At 43.5% G+C, this 25,689-nt stretch overlaps 1 protein-coding gene and 1 long non-coding RNA gene across 2 annotated transcripts in view; both read left to right on the top strand.

The window, feature by feature from the left end:
- Positions 1-6,161, top strand: part of nbeal1 (neurobeachin-like 1) — a 122,130-nt gene extending 115,969 nt beyond the window's left edge. The window contains exons 53-56 of the mRNA XM_079495069.1: positions 1,715-1,876; positions 2,397-2,545; positions 2,953-3,088; positions 6,026-6,161. Of these exons, the coding sequence (XP_079351195.1) occupies positions 1,715-1,876; positions 2,397-2,545; positions 2,953-3,088; positions 6,026-6,133 (555 nt within the window). The 3' untranslated portion in view covers positions 6,134-6,161. The remainder of the gene's footprint in view (positions 1-1,714; positions 1,877-2,396; positions 2,546-2,952; positions 3,089-6,025) is intronic.
- Positions 6,162-7,629: 1,468 nt separating this feature from the next.
- LOC306917077 lies at positions 7,630-9,304 on the top strand. The gene is made up of 2 exons (XR_013789110.1): positions 7,630-7,814; positions 7,877-9,304. It is a non-coding gene; the product is annotated as an uncharacterized lncRNA (long non-coding RNA).
- Positions 9,305-25,689: the final 16,385 nt, after the last annotated feature.

Genomic DNA, 25,689 nt, shown 5'->3' with positions numbered 1-25,689 from the left:
TCAGTGGAGACTCAGTGGAGACTCAGTAAAGACTCAGTGGAGACTCAGTGGAGACTCAGTGGAGTGGAGACTCAGTGGAGACTCAGTGGAGACTCAGTGGAGACTCAGTGGAGTCTCAGTGGAGACTCAGTGGAGACTCAGTGGAGTCTCAGTGGAGACTCAGTGGAGACTCAGTGGAGACTCAGTGGAGTCTCAGTGGAGTCTCAGTGGAGACTCAGTGGAGTCTCAGTGGAGACTCAGTGGAGACTCAGTGGAGTCTCAGTGGAGTCTCAGTGGAGACTCAGTGGAGACTCAGTGGAGACTCAGTGGAGTCTCAGTGGAGACTCAGTGGAGTCTCAGTGGAGACTCAGTGGAGACTCAGTGGAGTCTCAGTGGAGACTCAGTGGAGTCTCAGTGGAGACTCAGTAAATAAGAGATAATAGGTGTTTCAGCTCCGTGCGTATATCTGGGCAGCATCGCTCTGTCATTTAACTTTGGACATGAAGTGTAACATACAGCAATTATGGGATTTAGAAATGCAGACTCCGTTTTTTGGCATCCCGAAATGGGATGTCCAAAACGGTAGTTCTGAAAGCTGTGCGCATTTTAAGGGGAGATCTAAACTCTTCACGCAATGAACGGTGACAGCAGTGGTGTAAAGTAATTAAGTACATTTACTTAAGTACTGTACCTAAGTACAAATTTGAGGTATTTGTACTTTACTTGAGTATTTCCAATTTCCAGTACTTTTACTTCTGCTCCACTACAGCTCAGTTCCAAATATTGTACTTTTACTCCACTACATTTATTTGAAAACTTTAGTTACTAGTTACTTTGTAGATTTTGTTATTACAAAACCTACATTAACCACTTATATATACATTTTGTCTATTTGAAAAATAGCCTATCTACAAGCTCACAATGTGTCGTCATGCGACGCATTCATGCGACGCATTTTAGACATTTGAAAACTTGAAATGCGACATTCTGCACAATGAGCACTACTTTTGGTACTTTAAGTACTGTACATGTTGTACTTTCACTCAATTACATTTTGTATTCCGGACTTTTACTCGTAACAGAGTATTTCTACATTGTCCGTATTGATACTTTTAAGTAAAACATTTGAGCACTTTTTCCACCACTGGGTGACAGCCTGTAGTTAAAGTTTACCACAACCAACCCAGTAGTTCAGCATGAGGGCAGAGTACTGTAGGGAAAGATATTGGTTTACATTGAACTCCGGGTTGACGTAACTGAGTTATTGATTGCTAATGCCCTGGGCAATATTGGAATAGGTTGCAAAATAAGTTGCTAAATCAATCACTGCACATATATGATTGTGTGTGTAGTGTGTGTGTTCATGTGTGTGTGTGTTCGTGCGTGCGTGCGTGCGTGCGTGCGTGCATGCATGTGCGTGCACACCGTGCACCGTGTATGCAGTACTTTGTCGTAGTACGAAAACTGCGGAAAATAGACGTTCTACCATCTCACATGGTGTGTGAGGTTTATCGTCATTGTGATGTTTTGGAAAAAGAAGAAATGAGCTTTCTGAAAGTGGGGGGGGGGCGGTACCACATCAGCTTTGATGCCTGAATTCGATTCCCTGCTGGAAGCCCCAAAACATCTAAATAATAATAACCAGAAGCTCGACCCTCGCTCTAGCACGTTTTATATTAATAATGTGTCTTCTCCCCCCCCCCCCCCCCCCCCCCCCCCCCCGTGCGCCCATCAGGACGGGACGGTGATCATCCACACGGTGCGTCGGGGTCAGTACATGCGCTGCCTGCGTCCGCCGTGCGAAAGCATGCTGCCGCTGTCCATCCTGCACCTCGCCGTGTCCTGGGAGGGACACATCCTCGTGCACACCTGCCTGGAGGGCAAGGCCACGCTCAAGGTACACACACACACAGACACACACACACACACACACACACACACACACACACACACACACACACACACACACACACACACTAACATGGTACCTACTACCTACCCACACCTGCCTGGAGGGCAAGGCCACCCTCAAGTTACCCAAACACACAATCATGCGCTCTCACACTACATGGTGCCCAATTGACCATATGCAGACCGCGGCCATCTTGCCATTAAGTTAATGGCAGGGTGGTAAGGTAATTATAGCCACAATTTGCATAAACCGCCCATACATCCAAACAGAAAAGTCCCATCGACATTCCACGCCTGGGTGGCCGTGTTGTAGGAGTAGAATTTACCCATATTTGTTTTGGTACCAGATCGTTGTTCACGCTCCCTCTAGTATTGTGGCTGTGGGTGTCACTCACTTGAGGTAGTTACTAGTTAGTCAGGTGTGCGGGTACTGAGGGCATTGAGGGCAAGGTTGCATTTGTCATGGGCCCTCATCCAGCTGTGTTGTCCCGTCCCTCCCTCCGCAGGATAAGAACGCCCTCCACCTGTACTCGGTCAACGGGAAGCACCTATCCAGCGAGCCGCTGAAGGAGCAGGTGACGGACATGTGCGTGTCGGGGGAGTATGTGGTCATCGGCAGCGAGCAGGGCTATCTGTCCATCCGAGACCTCTACAGGTAACCGTCTCTTGCGCGCGTGCACTGTGTGTGTGTGTGTGTGTGTGTGTGTGTGTGTGAATGTGCGTGTGGACCATTATTAGTTATTTCACTTTTTAGAGTGTATTACGGGTCCATTTGATTTTACAAGATGTCTACATAATTAGAGAATGGAATTGTGGACAAAATCCTATCCAACGATAATAAAATTATTTTGTTTTGGGTTCTAAATCTCATCAAATGACGTGGCTCAAATGCTGAAAAATAATGGTCCTTGATTTAAAACCTCTGCAATAGACAATTGACAAATGGGTTACTAAAATCATGGGATATATATTTTTTTTAAATATTTTTAATAATATTAACGTTGTTTTTTTTCCCCCCACTTTCTGTCTCTTGCATATATGTATGCATGTGGCGTGGTCCAGCCTGGCGCTGTGCGCGGCGCCCATGGCCATGCGCGTGCCCGTGCGCTGCGTGTCGGTCACCAAGGAGCAGAGCCACGCGCTGGTGGGCCTCGCCGACGGCAAGCTGATCATCGTGGGCGTCGGCAAGCCGGCGGAGGTAAAGACTCAGAGCTCGCTGAGGAACTACATCGCCCAGACCCTGGACGGCTCACCGCTCATGGCCAACCCGCTGATGGCGCCGCTGCGTGTGCGCTCGCCCGCGCGCCTGCTGCACCCGCAGCGCGACCAGCAGCTGCCGTTCGGGCCCGCCCCCCCGGGGGGTGGGGAGCCGAAACCCTAACGTCCCCTCCGCCACACTCCCACCGACCCACCCTCGCCCGCCCGCCGATATCAACATCCCTGCAGATCTGTAGACCAGTGATTCTCAAACTTTTTCATGTCAAGGACCCCCAAATTGACACTTATTAGCCCGCGGACCCCCCATTTGAAAAGATATGCCAGGGACTCATAAGAGAATATTTTTATGGCTCTAGCTGTAACCATTTTAATTTCAAGGACACCCAGTTTGACATGAAAACAAATGTTGAAGAAGTGGTGAAAATAGCCGCTCTACGAGCTTTCGCGCGCGTTGCGAGCTTGTAGATCTGCTATTTTCATTTTTCACCAGTTTGGGACCCCGGGCAAACATCTAATATCTCTTTTGGGTGACAGGCTAAAACGTTTGGGAAGCACCGTATTAGGCCACGGGAGAGTACAAATGGAACCAAACGGTCCAAATGGACCTGTAAGGGTCCATTTGGTTCCTAATCAGAATCCCCCCCACCGGAACCCCCACTGCTGTATAGACGCTATAGAGCGACAACACACAAAACACTCATAGACAAGAAGTTGTCTACTTTGTCTAGAAACAACACAACTAGACGCATGTTCACCCACACACAGACACACACACACACACACACACACACACACACACACACACACACACACACACACACACACACACACACACGCACACATCTCAGCAACACAGACATTCCATTAGCTTGCCCCGGTATATGCTGTGTCTCCCGTCCCAATATGACTGTGATTTAGAAACGATGTGTGCTTTAGACGTTTCCCTCGCCCCCCCCTGCTGGTGTACTGTATATAGTATGAAGAATAATTTGAGCCGTAGCCTTACAGTATATATATAGGGTGACCCCGTGACCCCATCCCTGTGTCCCCATTGGTTGTTTACCTGAAGTGTCATGATTGGAACTGTGGGACTGAAGCCTGTTGCTATGAACCTAGTCTCACATAGTCAGACAACTATTCCACAATCTCCGAATGCTCTATAGAGTCTGGAACTACACCTCCCGAAATCCGAGTAAGGAAGCTGCCATTTCCGTTCGCAAAAATATATTTTATATTTGTATTTCCTTTTTTGCTAAGCAACAAGCTATACATGCTTAGATGATTTATATTTACATTGGGATAAATTTGCGCGACTGTAAAGACAAAACGGAAGTGGGGAGGTGTTCACTTCCGCTTTCCGATTTATTGCTTACTCATGATCAGAGCTTCCGTTGCTCCAGACCAGACTGTATGATCAGAGCTTCCGTTGCTCCAGACCAGACTGTATGATCAGAGCTTCCGTTGCTCCAGACCAGACTGTATGATCAGAGCTTCCGTTGCTCCAGACCAGACTGTATGATCAGAGCTTCCGTTGCTCCAGACCAGACTGTATGATCAGAGCTTCCGTTGCTCCAGACCAGACTGTATGATTAGAGCTTCCGTTGCTCCAGACCAGACTGTATGATCAGAGCTTCCGTTGCTCCAGACCAGACTGTATGATCAGAGCTTCCGTTGCTCCAGACCAGACTGTATGATTAGAGCTTCCGTTGCTCCAGACCAGACTGTATGACGGAAGCGTTTGAAAATTGTGAGAGGCAACAGTCTGGCCCGCGAGACTACTATGAACCTGTGTAAAAAAAAAAATAAGCTGTGAACCAGAACGAACATCAATGAACGCTTCCACAGACTCAAAGCCATATTAACCGCAGTATTATCATTATGTCTAAATAATACACCTTAACAAAGATGTTTTAACCTTTTTAATATACGGTAGCCGCAGTTATGGCCAAGTAGAGGAGTTCAGATTTGCCACTCAAACCCGATATACTTTGTTTTATGTCAAATAACAACAAAATACCCTATCTACAAGCTCACGTATGAGCTTGTAGATAGCTATGTAGGGTATTTTCACTGAATTTTCTGGCAATTGTGTGTCTATTCTTTTGCTGAATGTTGGTCTATTATGCCCTGCGCAGAATAGGGTGTCTCTAGGGTTTTGTGGTTCAGTGTTCATTTTGAAGACTAAGACTAAGGTTTTTGATATTTAGTCGACTAAGACTAGACTAAGACTAAACGATTTCTGAAGACTAAATAGGACTAAGACTAAATGGTGTGTTCTTCAAAAGACTAAGACTAAATCAAAATCTGCTGACAATATTAACACTGATGTGGTTGATGGTTTTACGTTAAACCGTAGAGCAGGGTTAGTTAGCGGTGCATGCTAGCTGAGGGTTAGTTAGCATGCTAGCTCCATGAGGGTTAGTTAGCATGCTAGCTCCATGAGGGTTAGTTAGCGGTGCATGCTAGCTCCATGAGGGTTAGTTAGCGGTGCATGCTAGCTCCATGAGGGTTAGTTAGCGGTGCATGCTAGCTCCATGAGGGTTAGTTAGCATGCTAGCTCCATGAGGGTTAGTTAGCGGTGCATGCTAGCTCCATGAGGGTTAGTTAGCGGTGCATGCTAGCTCCACCACGCTGCTTCCTGCTTCCTCTCACATCTTTACGTTCAAAATAACTCACGACAAAGTGTCTCCAGCTTTGTTTACGTTCATTTCTTTTTGGCTTTTTACACAATCACACAAAGACTGTTTTGGTCAATGAATTTACCAATCACTCATCAATCAATCATCTCACTCCCTCCTTTTTTTTCCCCCTCCCTCTTTATTTCTTTTCTTGTTTGTCTTTTATGTTTTCATCACGGCTGTCCTCCTCTCCCCCCGACTTCCTCGTCCTCCTCCTCTTCCTCCACTACTCTTCTCAGATGCGTTCGGGCCAGATCACCAGGAAGCTGTGGGGCTCCAGCAAGAGGCTGACCCAGATCTCCTCAGGGGAGACGGAGTACCATGCCCCCGAAAACAACCACAACTGATTCCACACTACACCCCCCTGCCTGCCTGCCTCCTTGTTTCCCCCCCGTCTCTCCCGCCATAAGTTCACACATTTTTCTCGAGCCCCGTTGGGGGGGGGGTCACCCTAATCATCAGATCGTCTCATATTGATTGACCTCCCACTGTTTTTGTTTGTTTTCCTTATCACTGCTTGTGTGTGCGTGCATATTCTTGTGCATTTGTGGGTTGGACATCCGCATGTTGTTTGTGTGCAGGGCAGGTTGGGACTGACTGACTAGCATGTTGTTAACATGTTGTTAACATGTTGTTTGTGTGCAGGGCAGGTTGGGACTGACTGACCAGCGCAGGCGCTGTGGGTTCAGGTCCCAACATGCCTTATAGCACATGCATCCACCCCCAAAGCCACGTCTGACCACGCCGCAAATCTTTCAGCCTGTTCATCATCGTCGGCGTCGTCATGGTCATAATCACAACACCTGCGACGTGTCGTTGCGCCGACCTAAATCGCCAGGAAACTTGGTCTCGGTGCTCGGGAGCTGTCTGGCAGCGAGCGTGCAGGCGTGCACGTGTGTCAGATTGTTCTCAAGTCTACGCAATATGCATCCATGTTGAAATGCCAGTGGCCTTTTTTCAGTTCGTTCTCTTAGCCTTCGGCGAGGTTTCTTCAATGCTGCCTTGTGCGCTGAGGCTCACATCCCTGTGTGTGTATGTGCAATTCTCATTGGTTTTGTTTTATTGTGGAATTGTCTTTGTTACTGATGTTTGTTCATTTGTTGTTGTTGTTGTTTTTCGGCAAAGGCATGCACATCCAAGTGCATTTCTTTCCACCTTGTGACGTATCGAACACACGCTGCAACATTCACACGTTGTCGTCGTTGCTCGCGACCTTGATTTAGCCGACCGTGGGCATGAGATGAACGTCAAGAGAGATTACATAGTAACATTTTAATAAAGCTACATCATCACACACTACACAGAGCCAAAGAGGTCAATCTCCCCTCTGTACTTCCTCGTGACCTTTAGCTCGCCACACACACACGTCATCATCATCGTCAAATATTTTAATTTATTTGAATCAATTTATTTATAATTAACGGCTGCTTTGTTTTTTTTTAAGTCACGTTTTGTCCCAAGAGCAACTTGACGACATTACAGTATATACAGTATGTTCTCTACAACATGTCAGGTAATTTCTGCGGCATTCTACGTCCTCTAAACCTCTCCATTCTACGTCCTCTAAACCTCTCCATTCTACGTCCTCTAAACCTCTCCATGCTTCACTCTCGCTAAAGAAAAGTGAATAGGAGGGAAGTGGGGATCACTTTTAAGGGCTTAGTGAGATGTCGGCATTACCAGCAATATGGTTTGTTCCTCTCTGGACGTTGGTGTCCACACATTGAGCTTGGACTCTCAAAGCAGTCTTCCTTAACATTCTAACAGCAGGGGGCAGTGTGTGTGTGTGTGGGGGGGGGGGGGGGGGGGGGGGTTAAGGGTTAAGGCCTGAATAGGCGTTTAATCTGCATAGAGTCCCTCTCCAGCTAACGTCAGCCGTTATCATTGCCTGAAGTTTTCTATCATTTTATTTAATTTGTTCTCCCCCACCGCCTCCTTCGTTTCTTGCTCATTTCGGAGTGACGTGTTTCTTTTGGCAGTTCCACTCATGCAGTAAATTAGCGGTCGTGGACCGACGCCGAGGTGAAAGTTCGCGTCTCCGCGTGTTGTCGACCCGGTTTATCTCGTAACGCTCGATGTATACTTCATAGCGAGCCGACGTCATGTTGCACGCCGGAAAAAGCCGCTCGACAAGCTCACGACGACGCAATGAACGCATTGTGAGCTCGTCTGTCGGACATTTTTTGGCGCAACAAAGTAGGCTATAAATATGGCTTATAAGAGACTGCGAGCGCCATTTATTTTTTACGACGCTCTAACTCTTCCAACACATTTGCACAGATACTACAGTGTGTTCACAACACTTCCGTGTGTGTTTGTGTGCATTTGTGAACACACAGAAATGTTTGTACATCTGTTCATTGTTTGTTTGTTTGTTTTTTTTATGCCAAAGACTTTATTTCATGATTGATTCTCATACGACGGCATTACAATGTGTAAACATATCGGTGCTGTGTGTGTCTATAATCAACATAACATTGCAGTCAGAGCCTCCGTACCTTTTATCGGACACAGTGCTTTTTGTTACCGTCTCTCTGATTGTTTCTTTGTTTCCGAATGTTTGTTTTTTTAAAGCGTCACAAAATGCTTTATTATGAAGACCAACTGTGTTCTTGTAAAGAGATTTTCTCTATTTTCTTTCTACTCATTTTGGTTGGTATGTGTACAGTAGGACGGACAGTATAGGCCTATGTCTACCACTTTAATCACTATAATAGTTTTTTTTACCGGAGGCTTTTCCAAAGTTTATTTCGTTCTTGTGCGTTTTATTTTGTCATTCAGACATGAATCCACTACCGCACCAAAACAAGAGTGCCTTTTGTTCCCCGGTTGGTGTGTTTTTGTTTTTGCCGCCTATAGAAGTAGGTTCTTCTCAACATTGAAGGTTATTTTCGCCTGCCTGAAGTTTAACCCATTTTAGGCCTGAGATCAGATTCTAAAAATGTATTCTATACACCCTGACAGTTTTCTGAAAAAGCTATGTTTCTATGTCAGTCGATTTTTCAAAAATAGCAGACCTACAAGCTCGTAGCGCGCCACTCGGTGGCGCGCTATGAGCTTGTAGATCTTCTATTTTTCAATAGCTAAAGCATAGCATAATGCTAACACCAAAAGGGGTCCCCGCCCAAAATGGGTTAAAGTAAAGCAGCATTCCAGCAGAGAACACCAAACGGTTTTAATGGTGACCCAGATATATATATATATATAATATATATATAGGAATTAAAACCCAAATCTAAATCCATGGAAAAAGTACTAGTTTTAGTCTTAAACAGTAGCTCCGTTCTCTGTGACTGTCACCAAAATGGATGTGTGTGTATATCTGTGATTATTTATGAATATACAGTATATAATGTACAGCATGATTTTTATTTTGATGTATTTGAAATGTACTTTTTGCACTTTCCAGGTACTAAATTGTAACAGATTGTTTTAACTGTCTCCCTGACCTGTACAGACAAATTGCTTTGTATACACAAGTGTAAAAATGATCATTAAAAGTGCTGTCTAAATTTAAACGGATGTGAATTCTGCTTTGTTCTGCGTTCATGTAGGAAATGAAGGCATGTAAATTAATTTTTCCAGCACCACTAACCACTACAGTTACTCGGAAAATCATTTATGTGCTACTATTCCTGTTGCTAAAAAAAACTAAAATACATCGCATGGATGCACCTGGGACGTATCCTCAGTGATGTATCCCAAGGTCATCAGGGTTTCGGGTCTCCCAACATCATACCCCTCACTCAGGTGACCCAGCCGGGGTGATCAAGTCCCGACTTACGTCCCAGTAGCTACCCTCGATCAGTCCCATTAGGGAAAAACCAGGGCCACACAATCCATTCCTCCTGAACTACTCTGCCGGGACTGGGAGGTACCGTTCTGGCGCGTGGAAGGACTAGGCTCTGTGGGTTGACTCCTGTCCGGGCCCCTCCTACGTCTCACCAGGTCCACTCCTGGTCACCAGGTCAGGCCCTGTGCGTTGCACCAGACTCCCAGCACCAGGCACTTTAATAATGATTTCACAATGATAATTAAATACCAACCTGTATATTGTATGTATCTCTTTTTCCATGCAGAATGTCAAACTGAGGCCAACACCTTTTCCTGTGGCCATCATTTTTATAGGAAGGGTAGGAAATCATCTCTTTACTAAGTAACAATTATTTTTTGATTAATTTGTTTCCCTATAGGTCTACAGTACGTGCGGGCTGACGAGACAATATTCACAAGATCACACGTACAGTACAGTACAGTACAGTACATGGCACTGAACTGAAACCTTCTGAACAAAGCATAGATATACTGTACATGTATACACATCCATTTGGGGTTCACTTCCACTACCGCACCAAAACAAGAGGCCCTTTTGTTCCCCGGTTGGTGTGTTTTTGCCGCCTATAGAAGTAGGTTCTTCTCAACATTGAAGGTTATTTTCGCCTGCCTGAAGTTTAACCCATTTTAGGCCTGAGATCAGATTCTAAAAAAAATGTGTTTTCTGAAAGTTTTCTGAAAAAGCTATGTTTCTATGTCAGTGGTTCTTACATTTTTCAAAAATAGCAGACCTACAAGCTCGTAGCGCGCCACTCGGTTGCGCGCTATGAGCTTGTAGATCTGCTATTTTTCAATAGCTAAAGCATAACATAATGCTAACCTTCTGAACAAAACAGATATATACACATCCATTTGAAATGCTCTGGTTTTTATTAGAAGGTATATGCTTTCTGGTCCAGCCCATAATGAAACAGCCAGTGCTGGTTGATTTGCAGCAGAACATGTAGCCTCGGAGACCCAGCAGGCGATTGATTACAAGAACATGCAGTGGTTATAGAAATAATTGATCACCAAACGTATTTAAACAGCCATAACAGACACATTTCGTGCTGTGTACTGTATGTATTCACACTGAGTATGGATGGAGGGGGGATGGATTTTATGTGTTAATATCTGTGTTCATTTTACTGTAGTAAGTGATAATTACAGATGGCACAATACGCTCATCCCAGATCACATTTTGCACAGCAATCATCTTAAGATCTGAATAGCTCGTGTGCGTATGATCTTCAATAACAATTCCACTCTGTGGTGTGTGTGTGTTCATGCTGCCAGGGGGTAGGAACCTATGGGTAGGAACCGATGTTGTGTGTTCATGCTGCCAGGGGGTAGGAACCTATGGGTAGGAACCGATGTTGTGTGTTCATGCTGCCAGGGGGTAGGAACCTATGGGTAGGAACCGATGTTGTGTGTTCATGCTGCCAGGGGGTAGGAACCGATGTTGTGTGTTCATGCTGCCAGGGGGTAGGAACCTATGGTAGGAACCGATGTTGTGTGTTCATGCTGCCAGGGGGTAGGAACCTATGGGTAGGAACCGATGTTGTGTGTTCATGCTGCCAGGGGGTAGGAACCTATGGGTAGGAACCTATGTTGTGTGTTCATGCTGCCAGGGGGTAGGAACCTATGGGTAGGAACCGATGTTGTGTGTTCATGCTGCCAGGGGGTAGGAACCTATTGGTAGGAACCGATGTTGTGTGTTCATGCTGCCAGGGGGTAGGAACAGATGGATGCTCTCTTCAGCTCACAGCTCACCGCTGTCCACCAGCTCTCCTCTGTGGGTTAGGTTGAATGACAAACAAACAGAGTGGTTATTAGGAGACATTTTTATACAGTACATATACTGCAGTGTTTCTCCAACGTTTTAATTTCAAGGAGGAATCATTTTATATCATCTCTGGGACCCCCAATAAGCTGTAAAGTCCTTAAGAGTAAATTTAACTCTGACAGTGTAGGCTATAAAATATAAATGGAACCAAATCAACCAAATAGACCTGGCTGTTATACATTACAGACCCTCAACGGTCCATTTGGTTCCTAACTAGCTGGGGACATCTTTGAACCCCGCTGGGGGTCCCCGCATCCCACCTTGATAAGCTGTGTCTTACTTTATGTCATTTCACTTGCTTTGTTTACGGTTTCTTCTTAGTGTTAAATAGAATAAAGCCTTCTATTTATTCTATGCTTTCTGGAAGTTACTGCGGTGCTTATTCCGAACCGATTTTCAAGCTATAGACTTTAAGCTAAGTTATTTTTGGCGAGTGACACAGTATTAGTCCCATGAATTAGGCCGTTACCTCAAGATAGGATATAATTCTGCCAAGAGTCTTGTAGGGACGTTAATTATGTCTAGTGATATAATGTACAATAATATTGTGCATGGCAGTACTTTCATCTACGGCAGGGGTTCTCAACCCGTGGGTCGCGACCCCTCGGGGGGTCGCCAAATTATTTTAGGGGGTCCCCAAATTATTTTCAAAAAAAAAAAAAAAAAAAAAAAGATTTTATTTAAAATTTTATTTTCACGATTTTTCAAAAATAGCAGACCTACAAGCTCGTAGCGCGCCACTCGGTGGCGCGCTATGAGCTTGTAGATCTGCTATTTTTCAATAGCTAAATTATAACAATGCTTAAAACACCAAAAGGGGTTCCCGCCCAAAATGGTTTAAGGTTATTGTAGCAGTCAATTTATATTGGGGGTCGGGAGGGGGCGGGGCGGGGGTCCCGAGACGTTGCCAAAGCATTTCCGGGGGTCCCCGGCCAAAAACGTTGAGAACCCCTGATCTACGGGTGTCTTCCATGTCACGTGGCAAAGGTCACCACAATGCAGCTGTTAATCAGACTCTTATCAGCTGTTCCACTGCATGGTTTAACTCCTATCTACCAATGTCCCTCCCATCATCGTCCGATGTATGACCCAGTTTAATCAGGCTGCAGGAGACCAAGGTGTTATGTCACAACACGACACACTTGCATAACCGAACAGCGGAACAGCCATGAAAAATGTTAAATGCATAGGCAACAATTCTATAAACAGCCCAAAAAACGAAAGTGGACGCAATTATTGTTATTGTTATAATAAATGTGCTCGTGTTAACGGGGAGAGATCATCAGCCGTGCGTGCGTGCGTGCGTGCGTGCGTGCGTGCGGGTGAGAGAGTCTTACCAAGCCTGAACATCTCCAGACAGACTCGCTTGTCAGTATGAATGTTGGGGTGACCTGGCATCCAGTCACTGTACCTCCACTCTGACCCATCTGTCCATTCAGCCTGCTGGTTCTGGATGAGGACACACACACACACACACACACACACACACACACACACACACACACACACACACACACAGTTCAGTCTTGCCGTATCCTATTCTCACGTAAAAGCTGCAATATGAAATGGGCTGTATTATTTCACTCATACATACGCTACGTACTTGACACCCACAAAGTTTTAGGGCCCTATTTTCCCCAGTGCCTTACCCCTTATCAAAAAAAAAAAGAAAAAAAAAGGCAAAAGTAGTTTAGTAAACTACTAAAACATTTTTGAATAGTTCAAATAGCAAAAGCTCACAACGTGTCGATGATGACCGGTTAGTTGAACCATTTTAAAGTGTTTTCAAAATGGTAAAAAAAACAAAAGGCAAAGAAGTTTAGGGAGCTTCACGGTTTGAATAAACCTCAATTCGGTTAATTTCACGATTGCCTATAATAACCGTCCTTGTCGAGCCGACAGGACTATTAAAAAAGCATATAAAAGGTTAGCACATCAAAGTCTGGCTCTGTTGATAACGTATCTGACAAACTGAACGAATGAAGGGCCTCCTTTCAAAGCTACAGGACAGAACATGGTTGTTAGTCTTATAGTCAAACTACATCCGATGTACAATACTGTTTTAGGATTACTGACAATGAGGGAGGAATGTGGGGTCAGAGGGGGTCAAGTACACTGCTGTATCTGTAGAGAGTACACTCTCTAAAGAGTTATGGGGGTCCTTGAAATTAGTGGTGGAAAGTAACTAAGTACATATTTTCTTAAAGGACCACTTCACCACTTTTCAACATCTCTTCATATAATTGGTCCTCACTAATGTTCATGATAAAACACCACCATTTTTTTCCTACTCAGTCTGTGTCTCATAGGAGGGCTTTGGGCAGTTCGGACACCCGTCCACCAGTGACATCATCATTAGGCAGATTTCTACTGAATGTGACAAACTGACATATTGAGCCTGTGGCTTCCCCCCAGTAGGCCTCCTTCACATTCAGTAGATCCTGTGATCTTTTGTGTCCAGGTGTAATTTCCTGGTGTCTAGTAGGATTATAGTAAATAATAAAAAAATAAATCGCTATAAAATTTTGTAAAAAAATACATATTTAGCCCCATGCTCGAATGCCCCCACCCCCCTGTGAAAAACAGCTAAAATCCCTAAAACGAAAGCAAGCAGCACATGAAAAAAAATGAACACTCATCTTTTACTTTCTCTAATAACAACCTAAAACATGAACCTTGGTTGAAAGAAACTGAAGTTGTCCTTTAAGTAAAACAATCTAGTGCTTTTTTTCACCACTGCTTGACATTGAAAAGGAACCTTGCCTTCAACACTCCTCCCAGCCAGGTCAGCGCGGGGCTGGACGTGCCGCTCTTGGTCACCATGGAAACCAGGCGAGAATGCAGGTCACGGTCGGTCACCGATGCAAGGCCAGCATTTGGACTCAGTGCTCTGCACGAAGACTAGAGACACACACACACACTTTACTTTGAAAAACATTTATGAATAGTTCAAATAGCCAATCTACAAACTCACAACGTGTCGATGTAGATTGGCTAGATGAACAATTTTAAAATGGCCCAATGTGTATAATCTGTATAGTAAGCAATTTTATCCTCAGGAAAGAGATCTCTTACATTTACAGGACAAAAAATAAATAGTTTTTTGTTGTTTTTTTGCTAAACATATCACCGACAGTAATGTGTTCATCTAATTACCTGAGCTTCCCTGAAGGCCAGTGGAATGGGGTTGAACTGGTAGCAGCGTTCATTGATGATCTCTCCATCGCATTTCTCCGTCTGTGTCCGGAACGTGGATGTGGAGAACTCTGTTCCCTGCCTGAATCCTACCGGGAGCTGGGATGTGGACGGCTCTGTTCCCTGCCTGAATCCTACCGAGAGCTGGGATGTGGACGGCTCTGTTCCCTGCCTGAATCCTACCGGGAGCTGGGATGTGGACGGCTCTGTTCCCTGCCTGAATCCTACCGGGAGCTGGGATGTGGACGGCTCTGTTCCCTGCCTGAATCCTACCGGGAGCTGGGATGTGGACGGCTCTGTTCCCTGCCTGAATCCTACCGGGAGCTGGGATGTGGACGGCTCTGTTCCCTGCTTGAATCCTACCGGGAGCTGGAATGTGAACGACTTGGGTTCAGTTTCCTGTCTGAATCCTACCGGGAGCTGGAATGTGGACGGCTCTGTTCCCTGTCTGAATCCTACCGGGAGCTGGGATGTGGACGGCTCTGTTCCCTGCCTGAATCCTACCGGGAGCTGGGATGTGGACGACTCTGTTCCCTGTCTGAATCCTACCGGGAGCTGGAATGTGGACGACTTGGGTTCAGTTTCCTGTCTGAATCCTACCGGGAGCTGGAATGTGGACGGCTCTGTTCCCTGTCTGAATCCTACCGGGAGCTGGGATGTGGACGACTCTGTTCCCTGTCTGAATCCTACCGGGAGCTGGAATGTGGACGACTTGGGTTCAGTTTCCTGTCTGAATCCTACCGGGAGCTGGAATGTGGACGGCTCTGTTCCCTGTCTGAATCCTACCGGGAGCTGGGATGTGGACGACTCTGTTCCCTGTCTGAATCCTACCGGGAGCTGGAATGTGGACGGCTCTGTTCCCTGTCTGAATGCTTCTGGGATAGAGTCCATAGGTTCAGTTCCCTGTCTGATTCTTTCTGGGATAGAGTCCTTGGGTTCAGTTCCCTGTCTGAATGCTTCTGGGATAGAGTCCATAGGTTCAGTTCCCTGTATGATTCTTTCTGGGATAGAGTCCATAGGTTCAGTTCCCTGTCTGAAACCATCTGGGATCATATGGATGAGTTCAGTTCCCTGTCTAAACCCATCTGGAATCATATGGATGGGTTCCATTTCCTGTCTAAACCCATCTGGAATCATATGGATGGGTTCCATTTCCTGTCTAAACCCATCTGGGATCATATGGATGGGTTCCATTTCCTGTCTAAACCCATCTGGAATCATATGGATGGGTTCCATTTCCTGTCTAAACCCATCTGGGATCATATGGATGGGTTCCATTTCCTGTCTAAACCCATCTGGGATCATATGGATGGGTTCCATTTCCTGTCTAAACCCATCTGGGATCATATGGATGGGTTCCATTTCCTGTCTAAACCCATCTGGGATCATATGGATGGGTTCCATTTCCTGTCTAAACCCATCTGGGATCATATGGATGGGTTCCATTTCCTTTCTATAGGTTGAATGTTCCTCCACTCTCGTCCAGCCTTCACCTTTCCTCTGGGCTGGAACCTCAACTAAAAAAAAGATTTGCCAACTTGTATCACTTGACAGTGATGTTAATATTATGAATTGATTAATATATAGTTCAGTATGCAATAGCTAAACATGAACAGTATTTGTTTGAAGTTTGAAAATGTTTCAAGTTGATTTCATAATTATCTCCATGGTAAAATATGCACTCTTCCTCTGACAAGACCAATAATGTGCATCAGTAATTATCTCTGCCAGGCCAGCTGGCCAGGAGGCAGAGGTTTTCAGCACATACTTCTGTAGTTCTGTTTTAGTTTGACTTGTTTTACCTAGAATGTGACAAGCATGGGGAATGTGGTATACATAACTTAATGCTCTGATTAATCTCTTACCCTCATTCGAAAGCCAGTGTCTCCTCTGCATCTCTCCAAAGCCCTGGCCAAGGCGACGACGGATAGCAACTTCAACAAGGCAGTCAGAGTGGGAGTGGGCAGGGAGGGAACGACAGAAGGCATCATTTAGAGACTGGTCACTGTATTTATCAAATTTGGAACACTAGAGGGGCCCGTTGGGCACTGGCCTATTTTATTTTTATTTAACCTTTATTTAACCAGTAAAAACCACATTGAGACTGAAGTCTCTTTTACAAGTGTGAACTGGCCAAGACAAGAGGCAAAACAAGTGACACAGCTCTGCCAGTAACAAAACAATACACAACAACAAAAAAACATGACAGACATACAATGCTCATAAATACAGTACCCAATACTAAGAAGCTCAAAGGGAGAACAGGAACGTTTAATAACGCGACCAATAAGGACTAATAAATAAAAAAACTAAGCATTGCTTAGTATACTAAAAAGCAAGCAGACATTTGCTATACGTCAAAGCAGGAGCAGTTCATGGGAAGTGTGCCCATGGCAATCCTTTTAAAGCTCACTAGGGGAATCACAGCAGCCAGTTTGAGTCTGGTCTGTAGGTCATTCCAAGACCAGGGTCCGAAATAAGCGATGCTTTTTTTTCCAGCCTCAGATTTAGTTGGGGGCACGACATAGCGTAACCAAGCATTTGATCTGAGGTTGAGAGAGTTTTGGACAAGTTCAAATTTAGAACCAATGTAACGTGGGAGATTACCAAGAATAGCTTTATAAATAAGAATATACCAATGTAGCAACCTGCGAGACGTTAAGGAATACCAACCCACTAGGGCATACAGAGTACAGTGATGAGTCCTATAGGGGAATTTGTTATGAACCTCAATGCAGCATGAAACAGGGGGTCAAGTTTGCTCAGAGTTGAGGAACTAGCAAAGCGGTAGACAGTATCGCCATAATCAAGCTGCGACAGGAAGAGGCCTGTAACCAGCTTTTTGCGAGAAGCATTCGAAAAGCAGGACTTCATTCTATAGAAGAAACTCAGCGTGAACTTAAGCTTTTTTGCCAAGGCGTCAATGTGGTGTTTAAAGTTTAACTTGTTGTCTAACCAGATCCCAAGATATTTATACAACCCAACCCATTCGATGGATACTCCATCCAGAGTGGTGATATTTGAGGGGACATTGACTAGGCTATTTGGAGAAAATAGCATGGCCTTGGTTTTGTGGCCATTTAGTAGCAGTTTGCTGTTTAGCAATTCATGCTGCAATGAAACAAAGTCAGAGGCCAAGTTTGACACTGCCACATCAAGTGAGGGGGCACAGGAATACAGAATTGTGTCATCTGCATACATATGATACCTACTATGCTTAGATTGACTACAAATATGGTTTACATACAGCAGAAAAAGCAAAGGTCCTAGAATGGAACCTTGAGGGACTCCTTTCTCCAGGGTGATAGAGTCAGACAGTGTATCACCAAATTTAACACACTGTGTGCGGCCAAATAAGTAGCTTTTAAACCAGCCTAGCACATTGTGGCGAAAACCAGTATTCGAGAGGACATTTAGCAAGACATGGTGGTCCACGGTGTCAAATGCCTTGCTAAGGTCAATGAATAAGGCTGCACAGAACGATTTAGAACCCAGGGCATCCCTGATGTCATCAATAACATTGAGGCATGCTGTCACAGTACTATGTTTTGCCCTGAAGCCAGACTGCATTGGGGTTAGAATCTTATGTGCATCAAGAAAGAGTTTAACCTGAGTCGATACTTGGCCCTCCAGAATCTTAGCCAAGGCTGAGAGATTGGAGATAGGCCTATAGTTATTGACGTCACAGGGGTCGCCAGCCTTGAGAAGTGGTGAAACATGAGCCTGTTTCCACACTTCTGGTAAACTCTGAGTAGATAAAGAAAGATTAAAAATGTCAGTGATTGGTTGTGCAATCACCAAGGCCGAAATTCTTAGAAAATAAGGGTCGAGACCATCTGGACCAGAGGACTTTTTTGGGTCAAGTGTAGACAGGGCACGCAACACATCTGGTACTAGAATAGGAGAGAAGTCAAAATGAAAATCAACAGGTGAGCCAGTATTCTCGTGGACACCTTGCTGAGGGGCTCCGGCATTTTGCTCTTCAAAAAGATGACCAGCCCTTTTAAAATGAGCGTTAAATGCATTTGACATAGATTTTTTGTCAGAAATGAGTGAGTCTCCAACCCGAACTTTTGGCGGGGGGCCAGCAGCACCTTTCTGCTGAAGTGTTTTAACTACTCTCCAGAAGCTGGAGTGGTTACTCGCAGTATCTACGGTAAGAGATAGATAGTGTTCGGATTTGGATTTTCTAATAAGGGCCTTACATTTGTTTCTCAGCACCCGAAACAAAAGCCAGTCATTTGCAGACTTTGATTTTCTGGCAAGTGACCATTGTTTATTTCGAGTGTGCAACAAGTCAGCTAGTTCTCTAGAAAACCAGGGATTTGCTCTATTCTTGATTCTTATTTTTTTGAGAGGTGCATGCTTGTTAATCAGCCGGAGAAGATGGTCGTGAAAAAAACAAAAAGCCTCATCCACAGTGGGAATTGAGGAGATACGAAACCAATGGACTGATGCCAGGTCATGGAGGAAGGCTTGTTCCGAGAAATGTTTAAGGCACCGCCGGAGGATAGTTAAGCCATTACCTTTGGGTAGCTTAGTGCTCCTAACACAAGAAATTGCACTATGATGATGATGATGCAAGTTGGAAATGCATGCCCCACCCAGTTATTATGTCTGTGTCCCTTTTATGCCCATAAATGGAGTTCTTTGTCAGGCATGCCCAAATATGGAGTCTATGCAGATGTCAGAAGAGGCCATCTCCATATACAGTATGAAGCCTGGGCAGGGTTTTGTGGCGGTTCTAGACAACCGTGGGTCCGACCAACACGACACCGGGAACTGCAGCTCCCTGTAGTGGTGTGGAACGCATGTGTCGAAATTGAACGGTTTCCGAGTTACGTGGATTACAGATGTATGTACATAATGTACACGTACACACTACGCACTGAGATACTTGCATACAGTAGATGTGGATAGAGATGCATAGACTAGATAGATCTCATCTCTTAATGATTCATTACCATTTAACCATTTTTTTGTTTTTGTTTTTTTACAGACGGAGCTAAATCAAGTGCCCTCCAACTGGTTCACATACTAAACATAAGGTTCTCATGCATGTCTGCTGAGATGTCATAGACTTGAGAGAGACTCAACCCACCAGGTAAGACTCTCCCGTCCATCTCACTCGTGTGTTCCTTCACCAGGCCTGTGTTGAGATCCATGAGGTAACGACTGGAGGGCTCGGTGCCCCGTCGTCGGAAGCCATTGAAGGTCCGTCCACGGATGGCTGAGGGCTCCGTTCCCTGATGGAAGCCATAGGGTAGATGGTGCAGGGTGGAGCGTCTAGCGCCGAGGGCCACACTTCTTGCCCTGACCACGTCTCTAGTGTGGGGGAGAGGGACAGCTTGGAGCCCTATGGGGGTCAAGGGACATTTGCAATGCATTTTCAGAGACAAACGATAGATTTTTGTTTCATCCCATGTTTATGTACTGATTTCTGTAGACAAGCAAACCATTATAATACGCACACGCACACACTCATGCACGCACGCACACACAGTACAATGACAACATTGGCATTAGGTCTAAGTCATGTAATAGTGCACATAGACGTGCACGCGGCACTCATTTATTAGGGATTGAACATACTAATCTCTGGGGAGTGGCTTTTGCGCCGCCTGTGTGCTGCTCAATCATAAAACAAGCAGAATATGCTCTAAATCTAATTGTGATAACAGCTCTTGCTTCAAGGTTCAAGGTTGTACTTTATTGTTAGGCCTACATCTTGTGTACAGGTACATAAGAGACAATGCATATAACAACAACAGTAGAATAATGATGAAAAAATTTACAAAGATTGAAAGAAAAGATGAGTGCGAGGAGAGAATTAAAAAGAAATCAAGAGCATCATCATGCTTGACTAATACAGGTCAATGACTAATGTCCTTCCTTTCATTTATAACCCTTAATCAGTGACCAGATTTAGAACATTGTAGGCTATTATACACTTCTGGTGACAGCAGCCTCCAAATTAGTTATTAAACACATAGCAATACAAAACATTTACCAGATTGAACAGCTATTTACTTTAACAAACTACATCAATCAATTACAAAATATAATTTAATATAATTTAGTTGCTACAATCCTCTTTCGGTTAAATGTTCTTAAGATTTGAGTGAACTCCAGTTACACTGGATTGAAGGTTAATCAAATCTAAGTGAAGAAGAAAAGCCACAGTGGCCAACATTTGACTGCCAAATCTTTACCACGACATCAATACATTTTAAGTACACAGTCAAATAGAAAAAAGGAAAGAAATCCTTAGATAAAATAAATAAATAAAAACAGAATAACTAAATTGTGTTTGGTGAATATCTCTTAATAAACAATGAAGAGCTGGATATATTACCTGAGAGAACCAGGCAAAATGCCACAAACTTCAGCATCCTGCACACACGAGAACGAACAGACACATTATTAAACACATTTATTTATCATGACCTTTATCTGCTTTATCCAGAACACACATGGTGACTACTACTACTTTATGTGTGTGTGTGTGTGTCTCTCACCTGGGACAGCAGTGTTGCTCAGATCTGTGTAAACTGAGTCTGAGGTACAAGCCGTTCCTATAAGTATCCTGCCTTGGCCATAAACCTCAACAGCCTTCATTGATCAGCCTAGATTATTGATTAATAGCCAAAGCCCCACTTCAATGCATTAGTGAACTGAGTTACAGACAGTAGGCTACTACTTAAAGGGGCAATGTCAGTGGACCTTTAAGTTTGCCTTTAGCAGTGTTAATAATAATAATAATTTAATAATGTATTATTTATTATTATTATTATTATTATTATTATTATTATTATTATTATTTTATTATTATTTTATTATTATTTTATTATTATTTTATTATTATTTTATTATTATTTTATTATTATTATTATTTTATTATTTATTTTATTTATTTTATTTATTTTATTTATTTTATTTATTTTATTTATTTTATTTATTTTATTTACTTTATTTATTGTATTTATTGTATTTATTGTATTTATTTTATTTATTTTATTTATTTTATTTATTTTATTTATTTTATTTATTTTATTTATTTTATTTATTTTATTTATTTTATTTTATTTTATTTTATTTTTTTATTTTTTTTTATTTTTTTATTATTATTATTTAGCAGTGTTGAAAAGAGGTACTAGCCTATATCTTAATTATGTAAAAGGAGAAATACTAATATAGAACTTGTCTATCATTTTGTCTAAGACAAGGATAAACTACTAAAGGATAGATTTTCGAACAAATATACAACTGAGGATACATATTTGATAGAATATACATTCAAATTGTAAATATAACAGGACCCAGACCCTATAGTAGAGGACCACGCTGTCTCTGGCTCCACCTGGTGGACTAAATAAATAATTGAACGGTCAGCTTTGACTTAAAAATGCTGTCTATGTGGTGAGATCACGCTACCCTTTATTTCAACATTGAATTATTCCAACTAGAATTTCTCGGGCCTTCGGCCCACTCATCCTAGCGCCACGCGTCGCAAATGGGAAGAAGGCAATAGCGGGAGGGCGATACTCTATACTGTTTTTTTGTTTGTTTTTTTTACTTGGAAAAGCAAACATGGCAACCCATGATGTTTTCATATATCCAGTTGCTTGGAAAGTGCAAACTTGGCAACCTGGCTGAGTGGCCCTATTGTTTGTTTTGCTTGTTTTTATTTCCGTCTAAAAGCAAGCATGGCAAGTGGCAATGTTTCTATATACCAAGTTGCTTGGATGTCGTAAATGTGGCAACCTAGCGGGAATAGTATACTGTACTCCTCTGTACTGTACTGTAGTCCTCTGCACTGTCCTGTCCTACACTGTCCTGCGCTGCGCTGCGCTGCGCTGTACTGTACTGTACTGTACTGTACTGTACTGTACTGTACTGTACTGTACAGTCCATTCAGCAGCCTGGGAGCCAGTTTACTGTTGATGATTGACCCAGTTACACTCCACTAGAGGAGGTCATGTCAGGCCTTCATTTAATTCATTTAATGTCTCTTATAATGAAGTTCATTAAAACTAAGGGACAATGGGTGCATTTTTATGGCTCATTGTGCATCGAAATGTTGTCTCCGCCGCGGCCTGGGTTTAGGTTAGGACACCGAGTCTCCTGTATGGTCTACTAACTCTGATTTATAACTTAAGGGGCTTTCCACGATAGCAGATCTACAAGCTCACAATGTGTTGCATATGGGGCAAGTGACACCACCGTATGACGGAGTAGTTCATTATTTTCCTCTACCCCACCTTTTAATCCTTTCGATGCCAAACTTTGCACACACACTCCCTGGGTGCCAACGATAAACCTCTGCCCCAAATGTTCCTGAACCGCTGTTATACCGACTGTTATAGCGCCACCATGAGGCAGCTTTTCACATTTTAACTTATAACCACACCGATCTGCGTGAAACTTTGCATGCACATTCCCTTGAGGTCAAGGACAAACCTTTGACCTGCATTTTTCTTGCCTTTTATAGCGCCACCAAGAGGCCGACTTTTGTAAAACTAATTTTTTGATATTACTCCTCTAAATTCTGTCCAAAAATACCGCACATCATTACACAGTATTTCTATAGTCATGTGCTCAAGATGAAGACGGTACTGTCAGATATTTCATATTCCATCCTAATTTGTTACATTGGCTTCCAAAGTTGTCAGGATTGGCCTGTTTTGAACAAAAAGCCTCTAATCATGAACGCAGCATGCAATTTATGTGACATTTTCATGCACTTTCCTACTAGGCTGAGGAATAAATCCCACCCTTTTCACACTGGCCTGTTATAGTGCCACCAACAGGTGGATTTTTGCAAAACACATTTTTGGAACAAAATGCCTCAAATCATCCAATTGCCATCAATGGTGTAAGAAGAAATGGAATCCTTTTCACATTGGCCTATTATAGCACCACCGGGAGGCCACAACCTGACCTGGTCTGGTGGAGACCATAGAGTATTACAAGGATAGAGACTGACAAGTGTTTATTTGGGACCTCCTTGTTAAGTATTGGGTCAGCTACGTGTAGCTTATCTTGCCCAACACTGGTTTTAATTATTTATTTGATGTTTTTTTCCAGTAAGAATTGAGACTCGAATACCTACACGTATAGTGGAGTAAGCAATAGGTCTATTAAAGTTAATTAATAGTAGGGATGTCCCAATACACTTTTTTCGTTTCCGATCCGATCCCGATACCACAATTTCAGTGTTAGCCGATACCGAATATATACCGATACCAGAGAATAACATATAATAATAATACAAAATAAAAGATATCTTATTTTGAAGTCCAACCGGAAATAATGTTTATAGCTAATCTAGCTATATATCTCGTGTACATTTGCCTGCCGGCGGATTACGGTCTGGAGAGGCTCAATTGTACGCCCATTTCCTACACCAGAGAACTGGTGTGGCCAATCGGGACATGGTATGCAATATGGGCGGGCTTTGGTACAGTGACGTTCAATGCTTGAGACCTTTGACTGACAGTGGCTCTGACCAATTGCGTCAAAGAGAAAATGTTTGAACCCGCCCCCCGGGAAACAAGATCCATACACAGCATCTCCATACTCAAATACCACACGACAGTGTGATTTGAGTCTGGCTTATTAGCCAGGCTAGGTTAGACTGGCATATTTGCCGATACCGATATGACCCGATATGACAAATAAGGGCCGATCCGATACTTTTCCGATACCGATAAAGTATCGGGACATCTCTAATTAATAGGCCTATTAGCTATGATTCACTGTCTCTATTATATTTATACTCTAAGCTCCCAGCTCCTCGCAACCCCTGACCGAGCTGCAGATCAAAGCAGACTCGCTTATTCAATGAGCTCTCATTTCGACGAATGAATGAATGAAATGCAGTTAATGCACACACAATGACAGACACCCAACAGAGATATTTAGAGAGACTGAGACCAAGCTTCCAGTGTTGCCATGTCCGCCTAAGCGACCTTGAGATTGTTGTTCTGTAAAATTGCATGTAAATAAATGTTTGTAGTTGCGTTGCGGTTGCAGTCTTTGGGACTTTTTGGGGCTTGTTTCAGGCTAAAGTGTGGTCGCTTATTTTCTCTTGTTTCCTAATGTTGTTGATTCTCACACATTTCCAATCCATAGCATTGGGCAAGCAAGGACCCCCAGATTAATGTATTTGTCCAAGGATCCGGGGCCCTGGCTAGTAGTGGCTACCAAAAAAAAAGACCAGCTGTTACGAAGGCTGACACGAAGAGCCGTTTTTTGTCCATCGTCCACTCTGGTCTGGAAACGGCATTTTTTTTTACCCTTTGACCCCAGTAAAAAGCCTGTCACTTTTCATTTTACACCTCTCCCACTTAGCGGAGAGTGAGGCGTTGTAGAGGAGGTCTCCCCGCACGCGTGCATATGTCAGACTAGCTGACACGAAGAGCCGATTTTTGTCCAGCGTCCACTCTGGTCTGGAAACGGCACTTTTTTTACCTGTGACCACAGTAAAAAGCCTGTCCCTTTTTATTTTACACCTCTCCTGCTTAGCGGAGAGTGTGGCGTTGTAGAAGAGGTCTCCCCGCACGCGTGCATATGTCAGACCAGCTGACATGAAGAGCCGATTTGTAAAGGTCACGCACTCCAGTGAACAGCATTTATCCAATTAGACATATTTTAAAGTTATTATTGATTTTATGTTTTTACAAAGAAACATAATGTGTGTTGTAGAGCATCGTTTAAATGTGTTTTAATCGTTTAGATGTGTTTTTGTGTGCAAATAAACAGTTTTTCAATGGAATCAATCAATCTTTATTTCAGACTACATGGTCCATAACAATCAACAATACAGGGAAAAACAGCAACAAAAACACAAAAATCGAAAACATACAGACACTATCTCCAGTGTTTCCAGAAACAGTAGGCCTGAATTGCTGCTCTTCTTGGGCATGGCCAAAGTCATTATGATTTCGTTTTTTGAGTCATTCAACCTCATCATAAAACTGTACATTAGATTCCTGAGAACAGCATCCAGAGTAGGATGTCTGTTTAGTAGAGTAGTCATCTGTTTAC

The sequence above is a fragment of the Electrona antarctica genome (genome assembly GCF_951216825.1).
Source record: "Electrona antarctica genome assembly, chromosome: 24".
NCBI classification, from domain to species: Eukaryota; Metazoa; Chordata; class Actinopteri; order Myctophiformes; family Myctophidae; genus Electrona; species Electrona antarctica.
Note: the sequence above shows the minus strand (reverse complement) of the source record. Positions and strands in the feature narration are given on the sequence as shown.